Below are 12,632 nucleotides of genomic sequence, written 5' to 3'. Positions count from 1 at the left end.
CCTGAATCATGTGGCGCCGTGCCTAGAGTGTTCACAATGCAATCACCCAGCCATCTTTCTTACACATAGCTGTCAGAGGGCCGCACACACACAGGCTGGACACACACTCCAGGAGCCTCCGACTGGTCGTTTCTGAACCTGCGATTGGAGCGCGTGGAGCTGATTTAGCTGCAAGTGGTGGGATTTTCATTAATGTCTCAGTGGCAAACCAGGGACTGATGCTGAAACTAGTTTTCCTTTTTTCCTTGGACGGACAATAAGCACATGCACAGATAAATACCATCAAAGTGTACATGGTCGCCAATATGAGATATTATATCCCACTAAGAGTGAGAAAACTGGTTTTATGTAGTTATGGTGGATATTTGCGTTTCTTTTGATGCGTAACTAGTAGATTGAAGTGTTTTAATAATCTATTATTTTATAAAAATAGCAACACCACAGTGTAAAAATACACTAAGTCCTTTTTGTAATTTATTTGATTGATTATTACTGATGCATTGATATACCAACTGAGTTTTAATGATACATAACAGAGAGCTACATTTCAGCTACATAGTACTGTTGGGTAGTTTTTCTATGCATTTCTCATTTGCTTTTTTTTGTTGTAATGTCCCAAGTTTTATACAGATACATTTAATAATCTGCTAAATAACAAGTAGATAATAAGTATAGTAGCATAAATACATTGTTTAGTAGTTAAAATTGAAAGTTCAAGTTTTGCCATTCATTTATACTAGTTAGTTATATTAGTTGGCACATCAATTTGTATCTTTCTCTTAAAAATCATCCTCATTATATTCATTTTACTCCCATTTATTTATTTACACTCTGTTCATTGGCTGTTTGAGTTCTTATAAAATCCTGCGACTTCATTTCACAGATTTTTCATTTGATTTCTTGTTTTGCTTTTCATCCAAGTAAATACAATTTAATCCATTCTTCTCCAAACAATTTAAAGAATATCTCGCTGGTCTGCGTGAATGAAAGAAAGCCATTAAAAGCGCAGCTAGAAGCCGACACCACCATCTATTCCTGAGCTGACAGGAAGGTGTTTATTGTCAGGAGTGCGTGATTAAAATTGACATCATTATTTTTTGCGTTGCCAAGTTACAAATGACCTAATAAAAGTGAGTATGTTGTTGTGAAAGAGCGTCTTTAGCTGGAACCGCAGCTCGGGAGCTCGGCTCCTTGGAAACATTTCAATGTGAGTCGAGCTGGATGGATGATGATGTAATGCCTGTGGGCAGAATGTTCTCTCTGACATCAAACACTCAGAAATGAGTCCCAGCATGCTTTTGTTTCTGCTCTGCCTTTTTGGATGTATTTATTTAGCCCAACATAATGCCGAAAAAGTAATAAATGACTTGGCAGAGGAGCTTACAGTTCTTTCGCAGCTTACAGCATTTATCTATTTATCATACTTTGATCGAAGTCAGTGAGTCACTGAATGGCCCATTCATAAACCAGATGTCACAAAGACACAGTGTGTACTCCAAACAGACCTCGGTAGGTAGCCACAATGCGTTTGATTCATCGCTCGCTAAGTCCTGTACGCCTGATGTTGCCCCTTTTTTCCGATCGGTCTCCAGGCCCAAACACATCAGACCACCAATCAACATCTGTAAAACAGACAAAGTGGGTAGGCAAGACGAGCGCGGTCGCTCCACTGCCTAAATCCTCTGGCAGACTGATTTGGCTGCCTTTCTCCGAAAAAAAAAGAAAAGAAAAAAGTTCACGTTCTGGTGGAATTCATCAGCCGTGAATAACGGTCGGCAGCTCGGGGTAATTTGTTGAGCCGGCGCTGAAGCTCCGGGATCTACATGCGTTCTGGCACGTCAAAGAATTTGTGGCATAATGGCGCGTTGTGGCTGACGGTTGGACGTGATGATGATGACTCTATTACCCCGAGTGACTATTTCATAATATGGAGGGCAATGACAACACGGTGCTGCTGAGCTGGACAGATGACAAATGTGGAACTGCAGGTGTAGCGAAATATGTTCAGACTTGCACACAGCCATTTGAAATCCAGACTCTGCTCCTATTGTTGATGCGCCCTGTGCTTGTTTAATACAGTATTGATTTATTTTCTGGTATCCAGAGTCTGTGCACGGGCAGTCCAGGATATGTAGGACATCAAACTGGGGCCGGTAGAGTGATACTGGCATTCATTCCCACTTATGTATAAATTCTCTGGCCAGAAAAATGTAAATAAAACATTTCATCAGTCACAAAGTAACTCCTGGAATGCACTAAACTTCAAGGATAGATTATATTTGACAGAGTAAAAGCATCTGCATATTTTCTTCTTGTAAGTATTTCAAAGTCAAGGGCGTGCATTCATATTTTGCACTTTATGTATTCCTGTACTGTTTTTGTTTGGGAAGATAAATAATGTAACACAGAAGACACATGGTGCGGAAAAAGATCATCTCATCCTTTCCTCTTTGGTTCCATCAACAGGTAAAAGACCATGCGATCCCGCAGCAACAGTCTGGAGGACATAACCAAGGCCAAGCTAGTGCAGGCGGACACGCGCAAGCGATCTGCCGAACGCGAGGAGCCCTCGGGAAGGGCCGAGCGCCGCAGCAGGTACCGCGAGCCGCCGGATGACACCGGCACCATCCAGCGGAATCACAAAACGGCCAAGAACAGCACCTGCTCCGGCGGGAGCAGCAGCAGCAGCAGCAGCGGTGCCACGAAGGCCGGTCGCAGGGAGAAGGGCAGGGACCTCTCCCGGGATGACCTGGTCTTTCTGCTGAGCTTGCTGGAGGGAGAGCTACAGGTAAATCTGTGGAGATGATGCATGGAGAAAACATGGACGTGGCCCTGAGAACCTTTTTGCCAAGACAGCAGCCCTCAGGCCTGCAGACATGGGCACTGACCCCAGTCAGACATGTAGTCAGACACAGTGGATCAGCAGGATAAAGGCCTGTGTTAATGGACAGCCAACAGCTGAGACAACTTCCTGTCATTCTGCATCCAAGAATCTCCCGGAGGAGTGGTTGCATGACATCAACAAGGCAACGTCTGCCTTAATATAAAGTCTGCAGCTTTTCTTTAAGACCAAATCATAAATTATATTGTGTAAAATTGGCTAAATGGTGAAAACAAAGAAATAGAACGAAAATAGTTCCTTTTTTAGGCAAATTTGGATATTATGCAAAAACGTCTCAGAGTAAATGACTTACTGCCACTTGGATCTATTTTTTTCAAAGCTGTGGAGGTTTTCAACCTGATTATTTAAAGTTTGTCGAGTTGAATCTAACCAAATTCGCCAATTCTCTCCAACTGCAGGCCAGAGATGAGGTGATCACAGTCCTGAAGGCGGAAAAAATTGACTTGGCCCTGCTGGAGGCCAAATATGGCTTCGTCACACCACAGAAGGTCCTGCAGGCTCTGCAGAGAGACGCCATCCAGGGCAAGGCGGACGACTTCCAGGAGGACATTTATGAGAGGCCCATGGTTGAGGTAACACCAATGTTTAATTCAAACTAAAGTATTTGGCATCAGAAATGACTGCTATTAATGACTGACTCCTCCGTCCACAGCTGGATAAGCTGGTGGAGAAGCAGAGGGAGACGCACCGGCGGATGCTGGAGCAGCTGCTGATGGTGGAGCAGTCGCACAAACAGGCCCTGTACAAGCTGGAGGACGAGAAGAGGAACCACGGCGAGTTCATGAAGAAGAGCGACGAGTTCACCAACCTGCTGGAGCAGGAGCGCGAGAGGTCGGTGTACTAAGACGTAGACACTTGGGTTACAACGTAGCCTTCGCTGATTCGTCAGGCTCCCATCACATGACCCTCTTCCGAAAAAAAAACGCAACACGGATAATCAATTACAAGCGTCGCTGACCCTGTTGTCTTTGCAAACAGCAAATTCTGCATTTAAATAATACAACTGCTTCCATGTGAAGGAGATATTATCATGATGTATGTGAGCGGCCACCTGACATGTGTTTTCAGGTGTTTTAAGCCGTTTTCAGACATGACCTGCAGTTAAAATCCAGAGAATTGGGTCCAGACTTTATTATAACTCTTATTTTAGCGATATCCATCATCTCCTCACCATCCGACTGTGTTTACGAGTTAATGTCAGCGTGTTTCTCAAAGTTTGAGGGCCTTTTGAATCATTTAAATCATTTTGTCTTTTCCCTTGACCTTGATGGAGGATATACCGTGGTCGCTGAATAACACTAAGACCAGATTGACATGCTCAAGAGCAGTTTTCAGCTTGTAAAAGAGTGGTCCAGCTCCTAAACCTGTGTAACCTGAGCATTAAATCTAACTTATCTTCAGGATTGGATTAGAAAATCAACCCTAGGGAGGTCGATCATTGTTTTTGAACTTGACTTGGAATCTGTCCTTTATTTTTCTTGAGCAAAACCAAGAGTTTTCTTCTTTCTCTGGAGACGATGCAGGACTTTGTCAACAGAATTTAGGCCCGAGCCTCAGCACACAGATAAGATTTACATCCTACAACTCGGCTTGATGGCAGCACTGAGGATATTGAGGGAACCAGAGTGAAAAACCATAACCCTGGAAAACTCGTACACGGCTACAGTGAGTCTGCATTTCACTGGCACGGAAGCTCGGAGGCAGCGGCTCGTGATGAGGGGACACTTGAAAATCTGACTGTTTACGCTGCGGTTGCATAATGTGTTATGATGTGGGGATTCTCTAAACATGTGCGAGTTCTTAGGAATTTATTAGGAGTGCTCGGATTTGTAGTTCCGCCCGCGCCTCGATTTTTAGCCACGGCAGAGATGTTCATTGTGACTGTGTGAGCATATAGTATTTAACTGTGTGCCTAAGTGCAGCCTCAGCGAGCTGCTGGCAGGGAGGCAACATCTTCGTCTGAGCGCGACGGCAGGAATCCTCACACTTATGCCATCAAGTGCTATGAAATACAACCAAGCTGCGTCAACTGTGCTGTGCTAACGGCCTCATCCCAGCTGTAATTCCATCTGTGTCACGTTAGGAGGCATTTTGCTCCAAGTGTCCCGGAGTAGGAGACAACTATTTCAGATTACTGCGGAGGTTTTGACGCTTCCAATAAAGAAAAAACGCAATCCACAAAACGCTGTAACAGTGACAGGAACCCGGGTTGAATTTGTCCAAATGGGCGTTCGACATTGCCAGCTGAGACGGAAACGGCTGAGGTGGAAACACGTCGCACTGATTTCTTCTGAGTGTCACACAGAGCTTCCTCAGCTTCCTCAGTAACATCACATGTTCTTACACAGACGTTCACGTCCACAAAAACACAAGCGCGCCCTCAGCAGTTTATCTCACAAAGGAAACACAGCTGGACATCGCCCCGTGACCTATCCGGGACAATCACATCATTGCGCTTTATCCGCATTCGGAGTGTTTGAGTTGGACCAGAGACGCGGCGTGACGACGGACCTGCGCTCCGTCCCCGGGCATGTCAGGAAGGACGGGCTGCCATGAAAAATAGGCCCCCGTCCAGGGCCGAGCTAATTACCACGTGAGAAAAGGCGAAGGATTTATTCGACTGAGAGGACAAACAAAAAAAAGAAAAACCAACCTAATGGCTCTGAGAAGCATCAATCACAGTGTGTGTTTAACAAGATGCCAGATTACCATGGAAACAGTTGATGAGTGTATTTTTTCAGCCAGTGGACTTCGGCATTAGCGCCTGTACAAGGAGGCGGTGTTGAACATCTGCTGTTGTCATCCGTCTCTAGTGGTTGAACGCGGCGTTGTTTATGTAGCTGAGGACTCCGTCGAGCGCGTGCAGAGTTATTAGGTAAACGTGTGTGTTCTGAGGTGTCCTCTTACCTCATTCCCTCCCTGACTTGTTTGTCCAGACAATCCTCACATGAGACATTACAGTTTTTCAGTGCCGCCATATGGATAATTATAAGTTATGCTATATGGCGCTGCTGCGAGGGTACACGAGACGGATCAGCTCCTTTTTTTGGGCTCATAAATAAGGAGCCGAGCTGCGTTTGTGTCTTAAACTTCAACTGTTGCTGTTACTTTGTGTGTAAAGATCGTGTCTCAGAGGTTTTCACTTGGATATTTATTGTTATGTGGATGTTTTGCAGTTTGGGTTTTTATTTCTGGATAAATTTTAACTTGCGATATTTACCTCCACTGAGGATATTATGTTTTCCTGAGGGTTAAGGGCAGAGGATGTTGCACCTTGTTAAGCCCTATGAGACACATTGTGATATTTGAAAACCGGCTATACAAAAAAAATGGGATTGATTGAAAAGGACTTTGCACGGATAGAATCTGGGGAAATGTCTTAAACGGTACAGATCAAACTACAGTTGCACTACCATGGCCAAAGAGTATATGTGTGTTTTTAAAAAGGTAAACAACCCGGTGTGGTAAAGCTCGAAACGTTCAAATTCCTACAAGACAGACCAGAGTCGGGGAAGCCGATTAGTTGATGCAACCAATTTGTGGTTTTATGGGGATTAAAGAGCGGGATTGTTTCTTGAGGTTCTGAGGTCGTCAGCTGACGCTTCAGGGAATCATTCCAAAAGCACTGTTCTGCACATTACCATCTGCAAAACCACAATTTGACATTCTAACAGCTAATACACACCACACATAACAAGGTGTTAATAAGTGAGCTTTGGAGGTGGTGTTACCTTCGAACAGAGCCAGGGCAGCAGTCATGTCACTTTTGTGAGTATGAGGTTTTTATAGAAAATATGGTTAACATGAAAAAATGGAAAATAATATAACCGGGGATGTACTCTGCTGTTAAAACATCAGGAGCTGATGCCGAGCAGGTTTTAACAAGACGTGGAGAAGATATATTTCTGTCGTATAACAGTCCACTGATCCTCTAAAGATGTTGAGGCAGACATGTCATCAAGACCGCCGCGGGCCGGGAGAAAGGGAGAATCCCCGAGGAGCTTAAGTAAACGACATTTTCGTCCTTCGCCCGAGCACAAAACCCAGAGTTTGTTCAGCGGCTTCTGTTCTGCTCCGCGCTCTTTCCAAAACATTATTACAGAGCGCGAGGAGAAAAAACTGCAAAGCCCAATAAGCTTTGACTCCGAAAAGGGAAAAGCCACTTATCGCCTGTTTGAGGGAGAGCCGAAGCAGCGCTCGGTGTTTTGAGAGCGGGCTGCAGAGTGCGAGCGGCAGCGCGCACCGCACCGGGCTTTCATTTCACTCCCTCTGTTAAATGTTGTGTGATGCATTTTAGCTGCATGTAATCATTTCCGTTCACTGGGGCCTGGAAAGCTGAAACAGAGTTTGGAAGCGGACAAAACCTTTTTCTTTTCTTTTATATCTCGAAATTGCACACACACACACACACACACACGCTCAGGCCTCTTTTTTCCACCATATTCCGTGACTGACCTCCTCCCTGGAAAAGCATGTAAATCCAGGCAGGGGTTCGGGGATGATGAACCCCGATTCCTCTCTGATTAATTGTCGATCAAGCAGACGCTCATGAGCGGTGACCTCATCGCGCGGCGGGCACTGCAGGAGCAGCAGGGGTGTGAGAGCGAGAGCGACATCCTAACCATCCACAGATGTTACTTTAAACATGACTTCAGCTCACAGATCTACACACACACAGGCCCTTTTCCATCTTTTGTATGGAACTGAGGGGCAGGGAGAAAATGTCAGGACCATCTGTGTCCTTTGGTTTCATGCATAGCGTAAAAAACAAACAAACCTTATTGTTACGATACATCATCGGCTGCAGTGAACCCAGTGTGTTGATACATGCCAAGAATCAAACTCCCAATTCATCCTTCCATCTTTACAGAACCTCACATGCTGACATCTGCAGCATGACGGCATGGAACTTGACCTCTGAATACCAGAACCCTTATGATGTAACCTCGTGTTTACCCAGCCAGCTGCTCTGGGATCAGTTTATACCACAGAGAGAGAGGGAAGGCAAAGTGTCTAATGTTACAGAGGCCAGGTTTTTTTTTTTTTTAGGTTGGAATTCTTACTTGCTGCTGCTAAGTTTGGGTTTTTCATTAGGTTTTTAATAGAGTAAGTGTTCATATTTGGCAGCTGCACCTCACAAACGCAGCCGCAAAAAATCATAAACAGAAAAACCGGATTATTAAAAGGTGAAAAGGGCTCAGAACTGGATACTTATGACCAGCGAAGGACAGGCTGACTTTTTTTTTCCAGCTCCGTCTTAATAGAAAAATCTGATTTGTGGATTTGGACACTCTTGATAGTTCCATCTGTTCATACTGGCTGTGAAAAGATCCCCCGTAACACGATGCCAGCAGGAGAGACGGTCATCTTGTTACAACATTCCCTCCGTGTTTCCCTGGACAGGGTTTACTTGCTGAGCGGCGCTGAGTGAATAGTCAAACAAAGAGGGAATTTGGTCCCAATAAAGACACGAATAGGCCCAGAGGTAAAAGTACAAGCAAGAATAAAGTACAAGAAAAAATAAGTTTGTGCAATATTACATACATTTGGACTACAATCCTTTAAATGTGTTAATTCGAGGAGGAACTAGAAAGGCACTCAGTCGTGCGTACACCTCCACCAAGGCCCAACAGTCAAACACTCAAATTCATGCTTCACCACATTTCACACACTCATAGATATGAATCACTTCCAGGGAAAACTATGATGAAAATGCAGAGAAATTCTCGAAAAGAAAATTACCCATACTGCATTGCTCCACCAAAGTCCCTGGAAATCGGTTTAGATGTTTTTCTGAAATATTGCCTGCAAACAAACCAACAAAAAAACTGACAGGGTTGGAAACATAACCTCCTTGGTGGAAGTAGCAACCACATAAAAAGGAGAACAATACAAACTACAAGTTAAACCAAATAACGTATATTTTTTACGTATATTTATTTTGCCTTTAAATCCACATCCCCTGTATATAAAATGAATAAACGTGATATATCGTGGAGTTGATCTACTTGGCACCTAACGCATATGATCATAATTAAAGTCAGATGTCTATGAGTGTTGGACGTCATTCGGTTTCAGCAACATCCCATGACTCACTTCAATTAGTTGTTCGTACTTTCCCATGAAAATACTGAATAATAATTTTCTGCATTTTATTACTCACTATATTCTTTTGCGCAAATTACGAGGAAGTTCCTACAGTTGTGAGTTTGCTATGGAAACCAGGCCGAGCGACCAGGAAATCAGCTCGCAGATTAAAAGTGAGTAAACCGTGGGTGTGTAGGTGAAAGTACTGGCACAGTAAGTGATAATCACCGTTACTGTGCTTTTTAACGCAGATAAAAAAGCACGGTAGCAGCGAGCGTGATACCGCATGACCCTCTTCCTGCTCTTTTAACGATTTGCAGGGCGCGCAGTATATGTTCATGCCATCTGGTTGACTTAACTGCAGCGGGGCTGGTGACATCACTCATGTGGATGTGATGGAGGACATTCCTCGGCGATGCCCTCATCATCGCCGAGATGCTTATTATCCAGACCTGCCCTGTTCTTTTGCAGCGACACACACAGCGTTTTTAAACGTTTCTTTTATGAACTGGGCTTTCTGGTGGCTGAGGATCCCTCCTGCCTCTGCAAGTTCGAAGCAGGCAGGGGGAAAAAATGGTTTTGCACAAATGACAGCAGGAGGTTTTCAAGCAGCTGTTCCACTGTTTAATACCTACGCATATTCCACTGCATGCATGAGCAGGATCTGTCCTCACCTTTGTATCGTTAAGATATAATCGCTACGGCAAAAAACTGTGGGCGAGGAGACGAAAATCTGCCTCATTCATCAAGCGGGGGCCGACGCGTGATCGTTGAGCTCTTAGCGAAGGCTGTTAAGTCTTTCTCGAACTCCGCGGACACCTGCGTTCACCCCGAAAATGTTTCCAGCCTCGTGCATTTTCTGCATTCCTGCTCAAAGCCGGTTGGAGCTTCTGATGTGATAAATGAGAGGATGAGCTATGTTTGTGACAGCAGAAATTGCCTGCTTAGTTTTAAACCACGAGCTCTGTACTAGATTTCTGGTACTGGGATGTACACATCTCTATTGAGTGTTGTTCTCGAAAGCTCTGCGTCAAATTTGTCCTTATATGGGATGGAAAGCTCTCCCTCGAGCTGACTATTGTACAGTACGTGACGTTATTCGGATATTTGCAGCTGCACTCTCTGAAGCTCCACCGGCGAAAGCCCCCGTGTTGAGGTCAGGAATCACACAAATGTGACACATTCAGCAACAGCCTCCAAACACACACACACAGAACATGCAGCCACCGCTTTACAGCGTCTCAAAACAAATTCTGCCTCGTCTCTAAACTCGTCACGACGACGCCATGGCTCAATAGTGACTGGGTTTAGTTTGAAAGTCTTCATCACTTTTCTCGGTAAGGCTTCGTGACAATTTCTTCCAGTTTAGTCGAACAACTGAATAGTTTAGATTTAAAAAGACACTAACGATTACTATGATGGTTTGTGAGGTCTTTGTGGCTCAGTTGCCAATAATGATGAGATGTTTTGGACTTTATGAGTCAATTTCAATGAGATCCAGGAAGTTTGAACAGTTTAAGTGTCCATAAAATCTAATGTGGATTGTTCTAATCTGTAGTTAGATGTGGAAAGTCACGGTTTAAACGTGCAATCTGGAACTTCAAGCCAAATTAAAACAAAAGACCTGGTTTGATGACGTCGTGAAGCAGCGTGGGATCATGGGAGAAATTGAACCCGCGGGACACGGGCACAAATTATGTTCCCAGATGAGGTTCATGTATTTAAAGTTTCATCTACGTCACGCAGCAAACGACGATGAATCATCGTGATTTATTAAGAGTGACCATTAGATACAGTGGAAGGAAAGAACAGCTGATTGGCTGACTGACGAGGCTAAAAGTGGATTTCTCTGGGTTTGAACATTGTTGGAAACATGTTAGATAAAGTAAGTGTGTACTTACTTTATCTAACAAAATATATAAGATAGGTCGCTTTTAGACATATCAATGACGAATTGTTATATTGTATATTCTACAAATTAGCAATATGGCAACATGTTAATAACCAATTTAATAACAGTGGCCATTTATACTTTAAACCAGTTTATTTCACTGATATTCTTTTGCTTATAATTTGAATAAATGGTTTATTCCATCACTGTCAGTATTAGATTGGAGTGGTTTGTTTTTCCTGTAGAATTGAAACCTTTTGTTTTAGCATGCTTTATTCTTTTTTCTTTGCAATCTGAGGTCTCCTAGTGTCATAATAGGTGAGATAAAAGATACAAAATACACAGAAAGAGGTAGATGTGCACATTAAAGTTCAAGGAGAAGTTACTTCACATCGTGCTGCATTTGTGTTCCCTGCTTCAAACCCCACCTTTGTTTGTGTATCTTCACTATCGCTCCCACTTCGTAGGAAAAACTGTGCGGCTACTGACCTAATTTGAGCTCGTCAGCCGACACTCCCTTTGCTGCTTCGGCCAGATAACGAAACACATTGCTCGACAGTCTCCTCAGCATCACGCTCATCTGTCTGAATCTACTGTAACAGGGCTCCTTTTCCTTCACTAACTCAAACTTAAAGCTGCACAACTTTATCTATCGAGTGCAGGACGCTGACTTCTTTTTTCTGTAGGCTGATTTATTTGGAGAATAATGTTTTGCTTAGTCTAAGATCAATCTTGGGTGTAAAGACGTGTGTTTGAGATGCATTTTGGGCAGTAAAGCTTTTGTATCAACCTTTGAAGTAAAACAGACTGTGGTTTTTTCAGAATTTTCCCAATCAGAGAAGTTAAAGCTGCTTGAATTCTCTCAGATTCTTAAAATAAATGAAGTCGTTTTCTCAAAAGTAAAAGAAACACAGTACTTTTGCACTGCAGACCTGCATTTGGCAATGAACATGGAATCGCTGTCCCCCTCTATTTCTTATTGTTACCTCACGGATAAGAAATGATGGTACTATTTGAAAGAGACAAGGTGCATTAACACTTCACAGATGCTCCTTCCACCTCTGCACTGCAGATGTGCAGGTGCCCATCAAAAAGAGTTAGAAGGCAGAAGCCGGTAACGCGGAGCAGACGGCCGCTCACATGAAAGCATAGTTTCCACGTGTAGCACTCGTACCTTAAAGTGTGCAACACTGTCAAAAAAATATTGCTCCACTAACGTGTGTAAACTGGCTGGTAATTAGGCCCAGAGCGGCGTCACCGCATGGCGTAATGTGATTACATCTCCCTGACAGAATGCAGCGATTAGACCTCACCGACCACAAGGACGTGCTCGTTCCGCTCCGACCATTTTTAGACTCGTTATAAACAGAGCCTTAAAATAGAATCTACTCCTTGGAGGTGGTACAGAAGTGTCAATATTTAGTTTTTTTCAGTTTTGCTTAGTTTTTCTCCAAATATAAGTAAATATCAGTATTTACATGAGATTGTTTAATTGTAGAGAGGTTAACAAGGTCAACAGACATCATGGCGTCTATACAAAAGTCGTATTTGAATCAAGTTGGAAAAACACTGGGACTATTAATGGCATAAACAAAACCCATGAGTTTGTCTAGATCTCAAATATGGAGTTTTCCAGTACAATTACCTGAGCAGTGTTACTGGAGCAGCCTGACAACTTATTTCTAACTGTTACCGTGTGACGGGGCAGGTCAACTGTGCAGCGCTTGACAAATGATTATGGTGACTGGGAAT

General features: G+C 43.6%; 2 protein-coding genes across 2 annotated transcripts in view; one reads left to right on the top strand and one right to left on the bottom strand.

Moving 5' to 3' along the window:
* The window catches only part of LOC117775494 (epithelial cell-transforming sequence 2 oncogene-like), a 74,697-nt gene that overhangs the window by 23,303 nt on the left and 38,762 nt on the right, over positions 1 to 12,632 (bottom strand). The gene's annotated exons all lie outside the window — the stretch shown is intronic.
* Positions 1 to 12,632, top strand: part of filip1l (filamin A interacting protein 1-like) — a 61,808-nt gene that overhangs the window by 18,824 nt on the left and 30,352 nt on the right. The window contains exons 2-4 of the mRNA XM_034608677.1: positions 2,467 to 2,788; positions 3,301 to 3,474; positions 3,555 to 3,733. Coding sequence (XP_034464568.1) covers positions 2,477 to 2,788; positions 3,301 to 3,474; positions 3,555 to 3,733 — 665 coding nt within the window. The 5' untranslated portion in view covers positions 2,467 to 2,476. The remainder of the gene's footprint in view (positions 1 to 2,466; positions 2,789 to 3,300; positions 3,475 to 3,554; positions 3,734 to 12,632) is intronic.

This window comes from Hippoglossus hippoglossus, chromosome 2 (genome assembly GCF_009819705.1).
Source record: "Hippoglossus hippoglossus isolate fHipHip1 chromosome 2, fHipHip1.pri, whole genome shotgun sequence".
NCBI lineage: Eukaryota > Metazoa > Chordata > Actinopteri > Pleuronectiformes > Pleuronectidae > Hippoglossus > Hippoglossus hippoglossus.
Note: the sequence above shows the minus strand (reverse complement) of the source record. Positions and strands in the feature narration are given on the sequence as shown.